Raw genomic sequence first — 20,879 nt, forward strand, 5'->3', positions numbered from 1 at the left:
AGTCACAACAGGAAAGAAAAACAAGAGCTCTGTCCATTAAGATCTGCCTCTGCATTTTTATAGCTTGCTGTGTCCCGTCTTCCTGTTATGGCAGCTGCAAGATGTTTTTCCTGTTGCACCCTAGGGTCACAGGACCCACCTTTAGGTGGCATATCTTGGTATGTCAATTTATCATAATACCCCTTTTAAAATGTCGTAGGGGATGCATGCGCCCATTTTGTAGCTTGTTTTGTCCTCTTACTGTTATGGCAGCTGCAAGATTTTTTTTTTCCTGTTGCACAATAGGGTCACAGCACCTATGTTCTCCCTGTAGGTGGGGAACCTCTTAGAGGTATGTCATAGATGGTAATCGTCAGGATACCTCTTTAAAATGTCGTTGGGGATGCATGCACCTATTTTGTAGTTTTCAAATTTGAAACCTATATTAATGCCAGCTGATCTGCCAATACATATGTAAGAATGGATTGATAAAAATTTGCATTTTTTTTTTTGTCGAAACAACTATAAAATTGCAGGAAAGACAAATACAGGATATGATCATTATACTGTAGACTTGACTGGTAACTTGGGCTGACACTAGTACTAGGAAAACAGCCCTGACTTTGTGACTGCTGTTACAATCTGAGCTGTGCTGGTTTTAATTGGACCCAGCAGTTTAACTATGCAGCCAGCACTGTCACTTGATTGTTAGAACTTGTAGAGGGAGTTGTGTTGTTGCTTCCCTTATTGTATAGAAATGAGGGGAAAAAAGTTTAACCCGTAGAGTGTCTGTGCCATACATGTACATTGCTTTGGACAGTGACTTCAATCCCAGCTCCGTACTTGTGTGGCTTGCTGATCGGGCATGCGCTGCTCTTGCTCAGGCAGGGGCCCAGCTATTATGACAGCTGGGCCCCTGCTGTATCTCATAACAACTGAAAATGCAGATGCCGATGGATTAGCCCCTTAGATGCTGCTGTCAATGCTGACCGCCATGTTTAAGGGGTTAGCAGAGGGAGAGAACCCCTTTGATCCCATTAGCACCCCGCACTGCGATGACTGGGTCCTGATGGCTTACCCCAAAGCCTTACACAGGCCACAGAGCCTGCCAGCTACAGAAATGTGAGGCCCAGCCCCCATCCTGTGTCTCATAGGTGAACGGTCAGTGTAATACACTATGTATAGTACTACATTGGAAAAAGGATCAGACTACTAAAAGTTGAAGTTTGAGTTAGTAAGGCTACTTTCACACTAGCATTTTGGCTTTCCGTTTGTGAGATCAATTCAGGGATCTCACAAGCGGTCCAAAACGGATCAGTTTTGCCCTAATGCATTCTGAATGGAAAAGGATCCGCTCAGAATGCATCAGTTTGTCTGCATTCTGCTTTGGAGGCTGACTCAAACGCTGCTTGCAGCGTTTTGTTGTCCGCCTGACGAAACTGAGCCAAACGGATCCGTTCTGACACACAATGTAAGTTAATGGGGACGGATCAGTTTCTGTGAAACAATAGAAAACGGATCCTTCCTCCATTGACTTTCAATGGTGGTCAAGACGTATCCGTCTTGGCTATGTTAAAGATGATGCAAGCAGATCCGTTCTGAACGGATGCAGACTGTTGTATTATCTGAACAGATCCGTCTTTGCAGATCCATGATGGATCCACACCAAACGTGAGTGAAAGTAGCCTAACAAATAAGCAAATAAATAAATAAAATGCTCTATAAAAATTAACTAAAGTCTGTTAGTGCTGCGGGTGCCATAGCTGCGTGTGGCCGCCTGCTTTTTCTAGCGGACACCCGCAGCTAATGTCCGCAACCGGCAGTAGTTTTTGTTTTTTTTATTTTTATTTTCCTGCTTCTCACTACATCATATGTAATATTAAATGGTGGCGTTGGAAAGTACAACTTGTCCTGCAAAAAAACAAGCCCTCATATGGCTATGAGAACAGAAAAAAAAATAAAAAATGGTTATGGCTCTGGGAAGGCAGGGAGCGCAAAACGAAAATGCAAAAAAAACAACTCCTGGCCTTAAAGGGTTCATCAAATCGTTTAAAATTGTTAAATTTAAGTATCGTAACGACTGTAAAAAAACAAAAAAAATAAATAAAAATAACATGATCTACCCCATCAAGGGAACACAGTAAAAAACAAAAAAAAAAATTATTTTTGTCACTTCATCTAACAAAATGTGTAAGGTCCCTTGCAGGCGAGCAAGTATTCCGCGCGGGTGCAATGCGTGATGCGACCCATTCATTTCAGTGGGGCTGTTTACATGTGCGTTGATTTTCACGCATCACTGTGCGTTGCGTGAAAATCACGTGTTCTATATTCTGCGATTTTTATTTTACTTTATTTTTTATTTATTTAATTTATTTTTTTCACGCAACGCTGGCCCCATAGAAGTGAAATCGTGTTTTTAACGGATGGTTAAGAGATGTTTGTATACATTCAGTTTTGTTTATCATGTGGGTGCAAAATGTATCAAAACACATTGCACCCATGCTCATCTGTAAGGGGCCTAACATCGAGTGATCAAAAAGTACTATGGAAGGGGGATTTAACATCATCCTTGGCACTAGAAAAGTGGCTTTAAAGGGAACCTGTCGTCAACGTTATGCTGCCTATACTAACGGCAGCATAAAGTAGAGACAGGTGAGTTGATTTCCGCAGTCTGTCATTTATAAGTAAAGAGTAAGTGGTTGCCGAGAACCAACATCACGATAATCATTGCAGACTGGGCCTGGAAAGAGTCACGGCCACCTAAGGCCCTTTTCACACTGCGAGATTTCCGCGCGGGTGCAATGCATTGCACCCGCACTGAATCCGGACCCATTCATTTCTATGGGGCTGTGCACATGAGCAGTGATTTAGGTGAAGACCGGGATGGAGACCCGATCATTATTATTTTCCCTTATAACATGGTTAGAAGGGAAAATAATGGCATTCTGAATACAGAATGCATAGTACAGAAGAGCTGGAGGGGTCAAAAAATAATTTAACTCCCCTTAATACACTTGTTCGCGCATCCGGCATCTCTTCTGTCTTCTTTTGTGAGGAATAGGACCTTTTGACGTCACTACATTCATCACATAGTCCGTCACCATGGTAAAAGATCATGTGATGAGCGCAGTGACGTCATCAAAGGTCCTATTCCTCACAAAAGAAGACAGATGCCGGCTGCGCGAACAAGTGTATTAAGGAGAGTTAAATTATTTTTAACCCCTCCAGCCCTATTGTACTATGCATTCTGTATTCAGAATGTATTTTCCCTTATAACAATCTACACAACCCTGAACCCAAACCTGAACTTCTGTGAAGAAGTTTGGGTCTGGGTACCACATTCAGTTTTTATCGCACGGGTACAATGCGTTTTGCACGGGCGTGATGAACGGAACGCAATCGCAGTCAAAACTGACTGCAATTGCGTACCTACTCACGCGGGTTTGCCGCAATGCACTGGGACACATCCGGACACGCTCATCTGCAAGGGGCCTTAGTCCTGGTTATTCATGAATTCCTGCTCTCCAGCCCACCTGCTGATGACTGAGTCTTCTACCTAGTTTTCTCCCTTTCTCTCTAGGAGAGAACTGCCAATCAGCAGATGGGTGAGATTAGGAATAACCAGGACTCTTCTCAGGTAGATTTTACTCTTCTCAAGCCCTGGGCTGCAATGATTATGATGCTGGTTCTCAGCAACCACTTACTATTAGCTCATGAGTGACACAACACTGAAATCAGCATTTCTGTCACTATTTTATTCTGCCCTCAGTGAGGTCAGCATAAAGTTGATGACCGGTTCCCTTTAAAAAGTCTCAAGCTGTATTTCACTTTTTAAAAGTGATATTTTTTTTTTTTTTTTTTTTTTTTTTAAAAAGAACATCCCCTAGAAAAAAAAAGGCAAAAAAATAGACCTTTGGTATTGCCGAGTCCGTAATGACAAGCTTTATAAAAATATCATATGATCTACCCAGGCAGGTGAATGCTGCAAAAATAAATAAATTTAGCAAAGAATAAATTCAACTATACCAGAACAGATGTTTTTTTTTTTTTTTTGGTCACTTCATTTACCAAAAATCATAATATGAAGCGGTCAAAAAGTTGCATGTACCCCATAATGGTACCAATAAAAGAATCGCCTCACCCCACAAAAAATGAGCCCTCACACAAAATCTCCAGAAAAAATATGAACAAAATGGCAACGCAAAAAATGTGAAAAATAAATGTATGGCTGTACTGGTACCCCAGAGGCTGTTCAAAACCAACATGCTTTTTTATAATAGTATCAATCTGTGCTCCAGGTCTTTCCCTCTGATCCCTGCAGTGTACCCAAACAGCAGATTACATACACGTTTATGGCATTTAAGTTCCCAGTAGAACCTGCCTAACAATCTAGAGTGTGGTGTCTCAAATGGCACAAGCTGGGCACAGTGTATTTGGCACTTTGGAGACTTGTATCCGTGGAAAATTTTCATTTTTCAGTCCCACAGGCTTATCAATTTCTGCAACGCACCTGTGGTGTCAAAATGCTCACTCCATCCCTTAACCACTTCCTGGCCGCCCTTTGACTATAAACCTCCTTGGGCAGTCGGTTTATCTCTGAATGGACGTTCTGGAACGTCCATTCAGAGATCACAGCTGCACGCTAGTTGTGCAGCTGCCGAGCGGGGGACCCACTGTCAGTGACAGCAGGGCAACACAGAGAGAAGGCAGGGACCGCTCCTGGGTGTCCCTGCATTCTACATCGCTGTATGCACAGTGCTCAACGAGTGCGGTGTGTACAGATCAGGAAGTGATATGCCGCTTCCTGTCCTGGCCCGGCGGTCATGTGGCCGCCGGGGTCGGGAGAGTGCAGGAGCTGTCGCGTCTTCCACAGATCTCGATCAGCCCTGCACTGAGGCTGTACAGCATAGTGTATTGCTGTACAGCCTCTCTGGGGGGTGTATTTCCACTGTAACTGGGGCTACTATGTCAGTTAAATGTACCTCAGAGGTCTTGTATGACCTTATGGGAAACACAGTGTAAAATAAAAATGTGTAAAAAAAAAAAAAAAAAAAAAAATTAATTAAAGTTTGGGAAAAAATTTAAGTTTCACATAAAAATAAATAATTTGGAAGTTTAACCTTGATTTTCCTTTAGTTCTTGTGAAATCGCTAAAGGGTTAACCAAGTTTGTATAATCGGTTCTTTGAATAGTTTGAGGTATGTAGTTTCTAAAATCATTTATGGGTGGTATCTGTTGCGTAAGCCCCACATAGTAACTTAATGACTGAATTAGACCTTTAAAAAAAATAGTTGAACATTTTCTAGAAGACTTTAAACATTGCAGCTAAAATGCTATGCCTTCTAATGTAGACATATGGGTAATGTTAGGTAATTATATTGCGGTATTACTGTCCATTATAATGAGGAAACAGTTAGATAAGTAGAAGACTTCTAAAGTTAATTCCACGTCAAGTGACACATGTAATTTTATTTTTATTTATTTTTTGTCTGCCTGGTACTAAAGGGTTAAACATTTTCTAATTTCTCTGGCTGTTTGACACTGGAGCTGTGAGGTCCAAAAGACATAATGGGTTAACTGCCTGGGCGGTGCCTGACAGAACATGGCACCTGACAGTTAAATGGGTTAACTGTGGCTCTGTGCACATTTACGTTCTCAGTGGGTTAGCAAGAATGCACTGTGGCGAGACCAGCACTAAAACCTACCATGGTGTGCACAGCACGATTGCCTGCTGACTTGTATCCTGCTTCTTACTAAATTAAATAATGCATGGGCAGTTTACAATTTATTATCTAGAAATGTAGGGGCAGATTTAGTAATTAACTAGAAGATGGTTGAGCAGTCGTCTGGTGAACGTTCAGACATGGCTGTGCACATTAGATAGAAGATGGTTGAGCAGTCGTCTGGTGAACGTTCAGACATGGCCGTGCACATTAGATAGAAGATGGTTGAGCAGTCGTCTGGTGAACGTTCAGACATGGCCGTGCACATTAGATAGAAGATGGTTGAGCAGTCGTCTGGTGAACGTTCAGACATGGCCGTGCACATTAGATAGAAGATGGTTGAGCAGTCGTCTGGTGAACGTTCAGACATGGCCGTGCACATTACATAGAAGATGGTTGAGCAGTCGTCTGGTGAACGTTCAGACATGGCCGTGCACACAACTATTTTTGCTCCGTGCCTGATCTGCATTTTGTGTGGATTGCACATGGAGCTATTCATTCCTGTGGGTTTGCAAAAAACCTGGATGTCGTCCGTGTGCTGTCCACATCCATGTGGCTGGGCTGCAAATTATAGAACCTATCCTATTGTGTTTTTTTTTTTTTTTTTTGGGGGGGGTTTTGTGGGTCCTGCAAAAACTGTAGTGTGTACACAGACCACACCTGTATTTTGAAGATCTGCCATTTCCAGGCAGCATTCAGTAAAAGCGGGTGACAAATGATCTTTTCTTGAATGCAAGATCTTTCGTCCAACTATCAGACAAAAATAATGATCACAGCCATCTTAAAGGGTTTCTACCACCAGAAATGCTGTTATGTAGCTGACTGACATTAGCGATGCGCCAATGTCAGCACTACATAAGTGTTTGTTTTTTACCTTTCTCCCTGCAGCTGTCTTGGTAAAAAAAAAAGCACTTTTATAATATGCTAATGAGCCTCTAGGTGCTATGTGGGCGTAGAATCAGCACCTAGAGGATCCGTATACTCACCCTTTATCCCGCCCAGGTCCCCTGTTCTCCCCGCCCCTCTTGATTGATGGCACGGTCCGCCGCATCGCTGGCGAAATCCCGCGTCTGCGCCGTTCACTTCTGTATTAGGCGCGGTGAGTGAATGATGCGCTCCTGGTACGCATTTACTGCCTGCGCCGAATACAGAAGTGAACGGCGTGGGATTTCGGCAGCGATGCGGCGGACCGTGCCATCAATCAAGAGGGGCGGGGAGAACAGGGGACCTGGGCGGGATAAAGGGTGAGTAGACGGATCCTCTAGGTGCTGATTCTACGCCCACATAGCACCTAGAGGCTCATTAGCATATTATAAAAGTGCTTTTTTTTAACCAAAACAGCTGCAGCGAGAAAGGTAAAAAACAAACACTGTTATGTAGTGCTGACATTAGCGCATCGCTAATGTCAGTCAGCTACATAACAGTATTTCTGGTGGTAGAAACCCTTTAACTGACGATAATGGTCTGTCATCTGTCTTTTAGACTGTATGACCATCTTAAGATTTAGACACTGTAAACTTGACTAGACAAGTCTGTAGTAATGTTACAAAACCCCCATACTTGCCAAATACCTCTTCCAGTACGCCTACCTTCCTGCTGCACAATTCGTGTGCCCAATCCATATGTGACTGTTCATACATGTGCCATATCCTGTTGAGGCCAGTGATTGGCTACAGCAAAGACCCAACTGGGGCAGAGGAGCACTGGAAGTGTCGTGTGGGTTTTATGTAATGTTATTACCTGTTTCTGTCTCTGCATTTGGCAACTTTTTCAGTAACTTTGACAACCCCTTTAAAGAATGTTACCTCTGCTAACATGCCCGTTTTAGTAACTTCTTGCTTTCCCCATGTAATAAGAGTTCTGGAGCACAGTTTCCCATGACTCCATTATTCCTCTAATTTCTTTCGAGAAGTTGATGAATCATTTGCCAGCAGTTTGCAGTGTAGGTCCAGATGGGTGTTACCACTTGGAGGTGTGTACCTGCAGTCTGACTGGCAGCACTGATTGGATAGTGTCAGACTGCAGGTACCCTTCCCCAACTGGTTACACCTAATTGGGGATCGGCAACCTTTTTTGAAACTACAACTCCCACATACAGGTGTTCTTGTAAGGGTGCGGACCCATTTATTTTCAATAGGGCCGGAATGTGCTATCCGCATTCGTGGATCCGCACTTCCGTTCCGCCAAAAAAATAGAACATGTCCTCTTCTTGTCTGTAATTGCGGGCAAGAAAAAGCATTTTCTATGAGTGCCGGCGATGCGCGGTCCGCAAAATGCGGAGCGCACATTGCTGGTGTCCGTGTTTTGCGCATCTGCAAAACACATACGGACGTGTGAATGGACCCTAAACCCCACTGGAGTGAAACAAGCATTCTGGGAGTTGTAGTTCCAGAACAGCTGGCATTCCAGTGATCTTTTATCTGGACCTAGCTGTCAACATCATTCAGGAATGGCACAACATGGTCTTAAAAATAGATGCTCCAGAATTATTATTTTTTTTACATGCAGAATGCAAGTAGTCAATATGCATGGCAGGAGGTGTCAGCTCCTCCTAGTAGAATGTGTTATTGGGTATGGTTGTATTCTGACATCTGTACAGTAAAGCCTGCTTGCATTACTGTTAATAAATCCTGGTAACGTCTAACTATTTCTCATTTTCTTCATCTGTATTCCATGTACAAAACTTTTCTGCGGATGTTCTATGTAGTTCACATGTAGCATGTCGATAATGTGTTGATCATTTTCATAGGGTTGATAGTCCAGTTGTAATGTAAACCTTAGCAAAAATTCACCTCTAGCTTACAGAAACGGTTTCCCCTTTTCCTGCTTTCTCTGGTACGAGGCAACCATTCAGCATCGTCGCAGTAGTCCGTCAGGACACTTGCTCCCTCTACTGGATTCTCTAGAAATGACTGAAATTGCATTACTCCTATCGGCTTCCTCTTAGATTTTTTTTTATTTATTTATATTTTGGGGATTTGTTAAAGTAGAACCTAGCAAATGGGAGAGCCTTTACAAATTTCAATAGCAGTGCAATGTAAGAAACATTAGGACTTAGGCCTCTTTCACACTTGCGTTGTCCGGATCCGGCGTGTACTCCACTTGCCGGAATTACACGCCGGATCCGGAAAAACGCAAGTGTACTGAAAGCATTTGAAGACGGAACCGTCTTCCAAATGCGTTCAGTGTTACTATGGCACCCAGGACGCTATTAAAGTCCTGGTTGCCATAGTAGGAGCGGGGAGCGGTATACTTACAGTCCGTGCGGCTCCCGGGGCGCTCCAGAATGACGTCAGAGCGCCCCATGCGCATGGATGACGTGATCCATGTGATCACATGATCCATGCGCTTGGGGCGCCCTGACGTCACTCTGGAGCGCCCGGGGAGCCGCACGGACGGTAAGTACACTGCTCCCCGCTACACTTTACCATGGCTGCCAGGACTTTAGCGTCCCGGCAGCCATGGTAACCACTCTGAAAAAGCTAAATGTCGGCTCCGGCAATGCGCCGAAACAACGTTTAGCTTAAGGCCGGATCCGGATCAATGCCTTTCAATGGGCATTAATTCCGGATCTGGCCTTGCGGCAAGTGTTCCGGATTTTTGGCCGGAGCAAAAAGCGCAGCATGCTGCGGTATTTTCTCCGGCCAAAAAACGTTCCGTTCCGGAACTGAAGACATCCTGATGCATCCTGAACGGATTTCTCTCCATTCAGAATGCATTAGGATAATCCTGATCAGGATTCTTCCGGCATAGAGCCCCGACGACGGAACTCTATGCCGGAAGACAAGAACGCAAGTGTGAAAGAGCCCTTAGGCTACTTTCACACTTGCGTTGTTCTTTACCGGCATAGAGTTCCGTCACAGGGGCTCTATACCGGAAAAGAACTGATCAGGTATGTCCCCATGCATTCTGAATGGAGAGTAATCCGTTCAGTTTGCATCAGGATGTCTTCAGTTCAGTCGTTTTGACTGATCAGGCAAAAGAGAAAACCGTAGCATGCTACGGTTTTATCTCCGGCTAAAAAAACTGAAGACTTGCCTGAATGCCGGATCAGGCATTTTTTCCCATAGGAATGTATTAGTGCCGGATCCGGCATTCAGAATACCGGAATGCCGGATCCGTCCTTCCGGTATGCGCATGCGCAGACTGAAAAAAAGGTGAAAAAATAAATGCCGGATCCGTTTTTGCCGGATGACACCGGAAAGACGGATCCGGCATTTCAATGCATTTTTTCGACTGATCAGGCATTTTTAAGACTGATCAGGATCCTGATCAGTCTTACTAATGCCATCAGTTAGCATACCTTTTGCCTGATCCAGCAGGCAGTTCCGGCGACGGAACTGCTTGCCGGATCTCTCTGCCGCAAGTGTGAAAGTAGCCTTAGGTGTTTTACTTCAAGAAATACAAGGAAGGGGAGAAGATCTCTGTACTGTGTGATATTAGAGCAGGGTTAAAGGATCTTTCCTAACTGGGTATATGCCCCGAGCACCTCTTCCTCTGTGGTTTAAAGCTGGCTCCACACTTTCAGACCCCAGACCTTTTTTCCATGCTATGGAAGTCGCAAGGCTGGATCACATGAAATGTAAAAAAAAAAATATATAGCAAATAACCAACCCTCGGCTCATTCGCTTTGTACAGACAAGGCTATACACTGTGTAAGGTCATAAGAATGTGCTACGTTACTTCCAGGCTCAGGCCTCATGCACACTACCGTTGTTTTGGTCTGCATCTGAGCCGCAGTTTTTGCGGCTTGGATGCGGACCCATTCACTTCAATGGGGCCTCTGTGTGCTGTCCGCATCAGTTGCTCCGTTCCGTGGTCCGCAAAAATAAATATAACCTATCCGTTTTGCGGACAAGAATAGGCAGTTATATTAATAGCTGTTCCGCAAATTGCGGAACGCACACAGAAGCCATCTGTTTTGCGGACAGCAAAACGCACAATAGTCGGGTGCATGTAGCCTTATGTTGGCCCAACCGGAAGTTCCCCCCCATAGCATAGTGGCTGTGATCAGTATGATGGTTAGCAAAAATATCAAAATCTTCATCATTTTATCAGTTATTGTATGGGGGAAACTGTAAAGAGGCATTATGTAAGTGTTAATATGAATAGCCAGTGAATTTTCCTCCTGTGGATAGAATCCTCTTGTAGCTGATTGCATGTGCATTAGGTAAGTCAGTACTTCAAGAGATTAGTCAGCAGGCAGGGATTGGCAGTCTGCTGCTTTAGCCCATCTGCTTCCTTCCACATCGATGCTGATTGTGTATCCTCTGTATAATTATCCTTGGTGTTGCACGTTCGGTGCTCTTCTGTGGCAGTGCCAGTCGCATGTATTTAGCTAGGTATATACCTTCATCCGTCACCCCACGCCTTTTTTTTTTTTTTTTTTTAAATGTACAGTGTAGGCTTTGCTAAAGCGTGTGGTGCTCAGTGAGGACATCAGAAGTAAAGACGTGCAATTAGTTAATGGAACTTCTTACCGCTGCTACGTTAACATGGTATTACCGGTTTGGAATCGGATTTGAGGCATTATTTGTGTTGAACCTACTGTTTACCAGCAAAGTTCTTCTCAATTATGCTAAATGATTAGTGGCTAGACATTATATTGCAGGCCTTACAGATGTTGCCAAACCAGTGCAACGTAAGCCTCATTCACACGTCCATGCTCAGATCCCTGAGCAGGCTGTCCATGTTGCATCCTTGTTTCACTGACACTGAACAGCTGAAAAATAATTTTTAAAGAATCTCTTCATAATGATCCGTGAAACGCGGATGCAACATGGATGGCATCTGTGGTTTTCACGGACCCATAGACTATAATGGGCGTGATGGATCCGGGCAAAATAGAGCATGCATCCGTGCTAAAAAAAACTGACCCACAGACGTGTTTAAACACTGATGTGTGAATAAGGCTTTAATTGTGGTAGTCAGCCCTATTGAGGGTGACCCAATTGGAAGGCTTTTTTTTTTCTTTTTTTTTTTTTGTCTAGAACTCCTGGTTTTAGGCAGTTAATGTTTTTTGTCAAGTTCCTCGTGTGTGTCCCCCTTGCATTATCAGTGGTGGAAACTAATCTTGCAAGGAACTCCTGTGCAGCCTGAAAATATATATTTATGCCACATCCTCCACGATAAGATCAGCTCTCTGCATGGTTCTGAGTAGACAACCACTTAAAGGAGAACAAGTTTGAGGTATTTGGCATAATTGTATAATGGGCCAGGTAAAGCTGGTCATACTTATAATGTGTAGAGTGAATCTAAATCGCACATCCTCATTCCTATGCTTCTGATATGACCATAGTTTACAAATATCAGCATTTCTTTTGATAAAACATGGCTATACAGCACTGTTATCAATCATTTGCTGTGCACTATAAAGAGGCAATTAGTATACAGTTTGATCAAAGAGCATAGGCCCACTTACCCTGACAAGGTTGCCTCTTGTTTAAGTGGAAACCTACTCTAACCAATGGCGCGGCGACCACTGCGCCTCCACACCGCTCCAGCAGGCAATGGGACCCAGCAGCCGCACAGCGGCCCCACTGTACATTGAGGCCAAGCTGGTCATACACATGAGATGTCGCCTTCATCTCTCTGGATCCTCCAATACATTATGTAGCATATTGCGAGAGGGCAGAAAGCTGCTGCCAGACTCCTCTGGCAACCGTTAATCTCTCTACTATCAAAAGGATCGGGCAATTTAATCCAATATACCTGATCCTTATCGCACCCAAAATCGGCCATCATACACAATAGATGGTTGGCTGAATCTGCCAAAATCTGTGGATTTGGACTGTAAGCTGGCCATACACATTAGATATTTAAAGGGATGCTTCATCTTAGACATTGGTAGCATGTTGCTAGGGTATGCCACCAGTGTCCGATAGGTGTGGGTCCCCTCTCTTGGACCCGCACCTATCTCCAGAACAGGTCCCCTGAAGTGAGCAGAGAGCACACCTCGCATGCAACCGCCCTCCATTTTGTTTCTGAGGGACTCCTGAAAATAGCTGAACCCATTTTGGAGGTAGGTGCAGGTCTCAGAGGTGGGACCTGCTCCTATCTGATTTTGTTGGCATAACCTAGTGATATGCTACCAGTGTGTCCATCTTTAGGGCTGGCTTTACATGCCCTTTCCCTGCGATATGTGTAAAGCTCTATTTATACAGGCCATATAAGTGGGCAGTGATTAGGAGCAAACATTCATGTGAACATGTTCCCGATCTTTGGTGGTTTGTTTTGCCACATTTATGCTGTGGTCATCAGGCCTGTATGTGGATCAACAATCACTTGTTTTACTAGTTTGTCAGTTGAACAGCGGCATGTTAGGGGCCTAATACCAGGAACACAGGCCCCTTTCACACGAGCGAGTTTTCCTCGCGGATGCGATGCGGGAGGTGAACGCATTGCACCCGCACTGAATACTGACCCATTCATTTCTATGGGGCTGTGCACACGAGCGGTGATTTTCACGCATCACTTTTGCGTTGCGTGAAAATCGCAGCATGCTCCTCTTTGTGCGTTTTTCACGTAACGCAGGCCCCATAGAAATGAATGGGGTTGCGTGAAAATCGCAAGCATCCGCAAGCAAGTGCGGATGCGGTGCGATTTTCACGCACGGTTGCTAGGAGACGATCGGGATGGAGACCCGAACCTTATTATTTTCCCTTTATAACATGGTTATAAGGGAAAATAATAGCATTCTGAATACAGAATGCTAAGTAAAACAGGGCTGGAGGGGGTTAAAAAAAACAATAAATCATTTAACTCACCTTAATCCACTTGCTCGCGATGCCGGGCATCTCCGTCTGACTCTTTTACTGTATAGGACCTGTGGAGAGCATTAACTATAGTTTAAGGACCTGGGATGACGTCACTCTGGTCATCACATGGTACGTCACATGATCTTTTACCATGGTGAATCACCATGGTAAAAGATCATGTGACGTACCATGTGATGACCAGAGTGACATCATCCCAGGTCCTTAAACTATAGTTAATGCTCTCCACAGGTCCTATACAGTAAAAGAGTCAGACGGAGATGCCCGGCATCGCGAGCAAGTGGATTAAGGTGAGTTAAATGATTTATTGTTTTTTTTAACCCCCTCCAGCCCTGTTTTACTATGCATTCTGTATTCAGAATGCTATTATTTTCCCTTATAACCATGTTATAAGGGAAAATAATACTATTTACAGAACACCGATCCCAAGCCCGAACTTCTGTGAGGAAGTTCGGGTTTGGGTACCAAACACGCGCGATTTTTCTCACGCGAGTGCAAAACGCATTACAATGTTTTGCACTCGCGCGGAAAAATCGCGAGTGTTCCCGCAACGCACCCGCACATTTTTCCGCAACGCCCGTGTGAAAGAGGCCTTAGTTTGTCAGAATAAGGCCTCATGCACACGACAGTTGTTGTGTTCCGTTCCGCAAAATGGGGTTCCGTTGTTCCGTGATCCGTTTCCGTGTGTCTTCCTTTTATTTTTGGAGGATCACCAGACATGAAGGAAAGTAAAAAAAAAAATCTAAGACAGGTTTGCCATGCAAATGATAGGAAAAAAACATACGCGGACATGTGGATGACAATCTTGTGTGCCTCCGTGTTTTTTTTAGCGGTCCCATTGACTTGAATGGGTCTGCGAACCGTTTTCCGCGAAAATAATAGGACAGGTTATATTTTTTTGACTGACTGGAATCACGGATGCGGATGACAAACGGTGCATTAGCCGAGTTTTCAACGGACCCATTGAAAGTCAATGGGTCTGCAGAAAATCACGTAAAACGGCACAACGGACACGGAATAAAACAACGGTCGTGTGCATGAGGCCTAAAAGGACTATGTAATGAAGGCTTGTGTTTCATGTATCCCACAAGCTCTGAACCACTTCAGCTGGAACTGTGTAGAATTTTTACTTTAGGTAAAGGAATCCTGACACTTTCTATGGTAAGTTTTAGTCCATGATGTTTGGTTTGGAGACTGTTTCGCTCTTATCTGCAGGCGTAGCCTATGTAAATGCTGCCAGTCTTGTGCACTGTACATGAATTGCAGGTGTGGTGCTTACATGTTGCTTTATTCTTTTTCAGTGACTTTTTGATTCTTCCTGGATTTATTGATTTTACTGCAGATGAAGTGGTAAGTGATCTTAGAATTATATGGTTAAATGTATACCACGTTGCACGTTCACCCAGAAACATCTAGGGCTGCGTGGTGGCCGAATTAGGTTATGTCAGTCATAGTGGAACTGTTCCCTTTCAGTAGCGGGTGCTGCAGCGGTAGTGCTCCAAATTTTGTAAGTAATGTTCGAAGTAAAAATTCAGAATAGATATTAGAGATGTTACAGCCCGAGCCGTAACTGGGAATGAAGGCTGCACTGACCAGATGCTTCATCCAGCCGCCAGGTTGGTTCACCCTCCTTTCCCACATACAGCTTGAAAAAGGCCCTGTTTGACCGGAATGTGTAATTTCTTGATTTCATTCTGACATTATTTGCAAAATCTGGAGTGCCACGGTTTTTGCAAGTTATACAGTCAAGCTAACAAGAAGAAAATCGCATCAAATTACTGTGCAGTGTCAAGCTCTTCGTTTTAATGCGGTTACGACCATTTTGTGTTAGACAGGAGGGAGCCGAAGGATTATGCTGGACATGGGTTAGTTGTTGCCGATAACCATGGGGATATGTGTCTGACAGAGCTGTAGACAAAACAGTAGGATATTTTTAATCAAGTTCATTTGTAAAGTAGCTTTTTTTTTTTTTTTTGAGGAACATGTTAAGGTCACATTGTTCTGGTATCAAACACCACTAACTTCCAGGATGAAATGAAAGTGTTGTTCACGTAAGCCCATCTGGCCATGCACAGAAGTTTCTGAAAGTCTCACATAATCTAAGCTTTGATCCAGCTGAATGGACATTTGCTTAGAATGTTGTCCGATCTGAGCAGTGCCAGAAAGGGAGCAGGTTTTACCAAAACAAATGGTCTACAGAATAGCTAAGCCCAAGAGCAGGTATCAAAAGTGTGAGCTTATTTAGTCTTTAACTTTTCAGTTGTAACGCATTTTATGCATTCTTATAGAAGTTAAGAAATTGACATTCATTGACAAGTTGTCCAATTTTGACTTATGTGTATGTATGTGTTTTTTTTTATATATTAAAAAAAAGTCTGTCCCCAAAATAACGTTATACACCACTTACATGGCTCTCTGGCACACCTATCCACGATTCAAATGGTACCTTTGTAATTTTCTTCTGACTTTCACCAGCAGGAAAAATGATGTTTAATCCATATGTAAATGAGGGCTCACAAGTGCCCAGGGGTGGCGTTCGGTGTGCTCTGCCTTGTTACATAACTCCTGCCCAGCCTCTTCCTTGGCCCGCCCTGCAAGTCCCTTGCTTCATCCACAGGACTGGCCGATATCTCGCGCGCAGTTCACAGCTGGCCTGGGCATGCGCACTGTGATGCCCATTGTGGGCATGGCCTCACTACATGTAGTGCACATGCGCCAACAAACGCAGTGAAATCAGTGACATGGGGGCGGACCTGAACAGGAGGACTGGAGGCCAGCGCATGCACACTACATGTAGTGATGCCAAGCCCACAATGGGCATCACAGTATGCATGCCCAGACCAGCGGTGCACTTGCGAGCCCTCATTTACATATGGATTAAACGTCGTTTTTCCTGCTGGTGAAAGTCAGAAGAAAATTGCAAAGGTACCATTTGAATCGTGGATAGGTGTGCCATGTAAGTGGTGTATAACGTCATATTTTGGTGACTGACTCTTTAATTCCTGTGGAAATCGCGTTGCTTTGCTGCATTCTACTGCCATCTTGTGGTAATCTATAAGTCTGCAACTGAAATGAGGGTGTTGATAAAGCCTATAATGTTACTTGGGTCTGGTCAAATTTACCCAAAAAGTATTTATTATTTTCAATGTAAAGGGATAAGTGAGTTAAAGCTTCTCACAAATAAACTTCTGCCTTTGCTGGGGACAATATGAAGATCCATTCCGTCCTCCCCCACTCTGGTCTGCTTATATTGACTTCTAGCTGCCCCGTTGTTCTGCTCCTGCATCCATCGGTTCTCCTCAAGCTTAAAGCTCACGAACATATTTTCTTTCCACTTCCATGCAGTGTTTTTTTTTTTTCCTCCCCTGACTGTATGCAGAACCATTCACTTCAATGGGGCTGTAGAAAATACTAAAGTTACTGTGTGCATTCAGTTTGTCCACATGGCCGTTCTGCAAAAAAGTAGTGCATGTCCTATTATTGTCTGCAAATCACGGTCTGAGACCCCACTCAAGTCAATGGGTCTGCAAAAATTACGGAATGCACACAGAACACATCTGTATGTCGCCTGTATTTTGCGGATCCATACTGTAGAAATGCTATGCCCAGCCCATATTGCTCATGTGTTTGGTGATTTAATAAGTTACTGTTTTCGGTATACAATCTGCAAAAAACTGATCAAATACGGAAACCATACAGATAGATTTTGTGCAATAACGGAAGAGAAAAAAACACAGAAATATAGTGGCAATACTGGAGGAGCGGCTCAACCCCTAACACTGTAGCGTGTTTTACATTGGGGGAGCAGCCCCACCGCATGTGGACCGCAGCAAATACGGAAGAGGACTTAAATCAGAGGGAAAAAAAAAACTCTGATACGGATCGTGGAAAACGGACCGCAAAACAACTAAGTGCATGAGCCCTTAGGAGCATTTCCAAAAACAGGCAGTCTTCCAGTGCTATATTGCTCCAGACTTCCTTTCCCATACAGTTTATTCTCACAGCACACAGACCTAGAACTCAGAAAAAACATTATCATGACAGGTCACAGAATACAGTTTATGGGGGAGAGGGAGAGTTGGAGTGGAAAAATCCAAAACGCAAGAACCCATTGATTACAGCCGGTCGGGGCAAGGACTATGTAAACTGATGCAGAGTCAGTCCAGTGAGGGATGCTGACTAAGGCTACTTTCACACTCGCGTTTGGTGCGGATCCGTCATGGATCTGCTCAGACTGATCTGTTCAGAGAATACAACCGTCTGCCTCAGTTCAGAACAGATCGGTTTGTATTATCTTTAACATAGACAAGACGGATCTGTCTTGAACACCATTGGAAGTCAATGGAGGACGGATCCGTTTTCTATTGTCATAGAAAACGGATCCATCCCCACTGACTTACATTGTGTGTCAGAAGTTCAGAACGGATCCGTTTGGCTCAGTTTAGTCAGACTGACACCAAAACGCTGTGTCCGCTTCCAAAGCGGAATGGAGACAGAACGGAGGCAAACTGATGCATTCTGAGCGGATCCTTTTCCATTCAGAATGCATTAGGGCAAATCTGATCCGCTTTGGACCGCTTGTGAGAGCCCTGAACGGGTCGCACAAATGGAAAGCCAAAACGCTAGTGTGAAAGTAGCCCAATAAACAAGCTAAAACCAAAACCTGCAGACTCATTTAGAGTAATAAATGCACTTAAAGCTCTGAGCCCTGGATGGGGAAGGGGTCTGTGCATTGAGCTCTGGAGCCAGCCAGTGAAAAACACACCTATTTCCTTCATTCTGTCTACTGCAGTCCTCAGGGCCCACCTGCCGGTCATGTTTTCAGGATTTCCTTAGTATTGAGCAGGTGATACAATTAGTGTCCCTGCATCAGGACTTACCACAGGTTTTCATTCTGTGGGATATTCTCAAATCCTGACTGGTAGGTGGGTCCTGAGGACTGGAGTTGAGAAACCCTGGTACGCTTCTAAGGACAGGCTTCATCTAGTAAGGGCTCATTCAGATGACTGCATATTTGTGTCCATGTTGCGGAACTAATGCGGACCCATTTATTTCAATGGGGACTCAAAAGATGCGGACAGCAGTGTGCTGTCTGGATCCATACTTCCATTCCATGGCCCCGCAAAAAAGTTTCCATCATAGGGCTAGATGTTCGGCAAAATGTGGAACAGACACGACCAGATCTGCATTTTGTGGACTGCAAAAACGGATATGGTTGTCTGAGCCCTAACAGTGAGTGGACAGCAAAATTGCTAGAAGGCAGACCCCTAGTGGCAGAGATTTCCTGTGTGTGTGTACATATATATATGTGTTTTTACGTCACCCACGGCCGCTTTTCTAGAGTTCTGTTTAGGCACACACACTGCCAGAGTGCACGTAATTTGACTAGGCCTGCACTGAGTCATAAATTAGGCGCATTCTCCACCAGTGCAGGGGAGTATCAAGACCAGTGCAGGAAGCAACTGGTCTTGATAAATCTCCCCCATTGTTTGTGTAAAAGGGCACCTAATGCACATAGGTGTCTTTTACATACACATGATGACACACTTAAAGTATGTATACAGCAAAATGTGAATAGAGTTGCAGTATATAGGTATACAGTGAGTAGGGAGCTCGGCCTGTCCATAGAGCTGCAGTATATAGGTATACAGTGAGTAGGGAGCTCGGCCTGTCCATAGAGCTGCAGTATATAGGTATACAGTGAGTAGGGAGCCTGGCCTGTCCATAGAGCTGCAGTATATAGGTATACAGTGAGTAGGGAGCTCGGCCTGTCCATAGAGCTGCAGTACAGGATGATGTAGTTTACCTATATTGAGTAAGAGAAGTTCCTAGTGGGAGCACTGGGATAGTGGTGCCACTCTGGCCTAAAGTCACCTGCTGCACCTGAGGGGTTAATTGTGCGTATCATAGCCCCCTGTAAGAGATCATGTGCTGCCAGGCAGGAGGGGGCACACCCCCCTCCCTCCCCAATTTTAAATTCATTGGTGGCCAGTGCGGCCGGCCCCCCCTCCCTCCCCTGTAGTACTGTAGATTCATTGGTGGCCAGTGGGCTCCCTCCCCCTCCTGATTAAAATCTCCCCTCCTATCATTGGTGGCAGTAACCATGGCAACCAGGACTGCAGTAGAAATCCTGGTTGCCATGGTTACCGATCGGAGCCCCAGCGATTAAACTGGGACTCCGATCGGAACTCTCCGCTGCCACCAATGATAGAGGGGGAGATTTTAATTAGGAGGGGGAGGGAGGGGGGGCCCACTGGCCACCAATCAATCTACAGTACTACAGGGGGGGGAGGGGGGGCCGGCCGCACTGACCACCAATGTGTTAAATACAGGAGGGAGGCGTCTGCCAGGCAGCAGGGGGCAGTCATGTACACAGTTCGTAGTATATTCTAACCTGAAGCGTCCCCATCACCATGGGAACGCCTCTGTGTTAGAATATACTGTCTGATCTGAGTTTCACGATCTAACCCAAATCGATGGTATATTCTAACAGAGGCGTTCCCATGGTGATGGGGACGCTTCAAGTTAAAATATACCATCGGATTGGAGAAAACTCAGATCCGATGGTATAAAAGGGACTCCTGATTTTACATTGAAAGTCAATGGGGGACAGATCAGTTTGCAATTGCACCATATTGTGTCAACGTCAAACGGATCCGTCCCCATTGACTTGCATTGTAATTCAGGACGGATCCGTTTGGCTCTGCACGGCCAGGCGGACACCAAAACGACTTTTTTCATGTCCATGGATCCTCCAAAAATCAAGGAAGACCCACGGACGAAAAAACGGTCACGGACCTACGGACCCCGTTTTTGCGGAACTTAAAAAAAAAATGGTCGTGTGCATGAGGCCTTACTCTTGTGTGTGTATAATTTACTGGTGATATAAATAGTAGCACTTAGCGCACACAGTGTCAGATGATCACTTGTTAGCATTGATCTGCCCGATGCTGGGGCAGTGCAGAGGGGACATCAGTCTCCATTGTAGTTAGAGGTAAGCAGCACGGTGGCTCAGTGGTTAGCACTGGTGCCTTGTAGCACTGTGGTGCTAGGTTCCATTCCAACCAAGGGTAACATCTACATGGAGTTTGTATGTTCTCCCTGTGTTTGTGTGGGTTTCCTCCCACACTCAAGACATACTGATAGGGTGTGTATCCCCCAGGAGTAATGTATACCCATGTGCCCCCCCCCCCCCCCCCCCCCAAAGTGTGTAAAAAATATTAAAAAATGTATATTTCTTATTTAGATATAAGTAGGTGATGATAACAAATGCTCTGTTTGCAGGACCTTACTTCTGCATTGACGCGTAAGATAACGTTGAAGACTCCTTTGATTTCCTCTCCTATGGACACAGTAACTGAATCTGATATGGCCATTGCCATGTCGGTGAGTAAGACACACA

General features: G+C 44.5%; 1 protein-coding gene across 5 annotated transcripts in view; it reads left to right on the plus strand.

Annotated features, from left to right (window-relative positions):
- The window catches only part of IMPDH1 (inosine monophosphate dehydrogenase 1), a 208,289-nt gene that overhangs the window by 156,304 nt on the left and 31,106 nt on the right, over nt 1–20,879 (plus strand). For all 5 annotated transcript variants that reach the window (XM_040413529.1, XM_040413533.1, XM_040413532.1 and 2 more), the window contains 2 exons: nt 14,779–14,827; nt 20,762–20,863. In XM_040413529.1, coding sequence (XP_040269463.1) covers nt 14,779–14,827; nt 20,762–20,863 — 151 coding nt within the window. The remainder of the gene's footprint in view (nt 1–14,778; nt 14,828–20,761; nt 20,864–20,879) is intronic.

The sequence above is a fragment of the Bufo bufo genome, chromosome 1 (assembly GCF_905171765.1).
Source record: "Bufo bufo chromosome 1, aBufBuf1.1, whole genome shotgun sequence".
Taxonomy (NCBI): domain Eukaryota; kingdom Metazoa; phylum Chordata; class Amphibia; order Anura; family Bufonidae; genus Bufo; species Bufo bufo.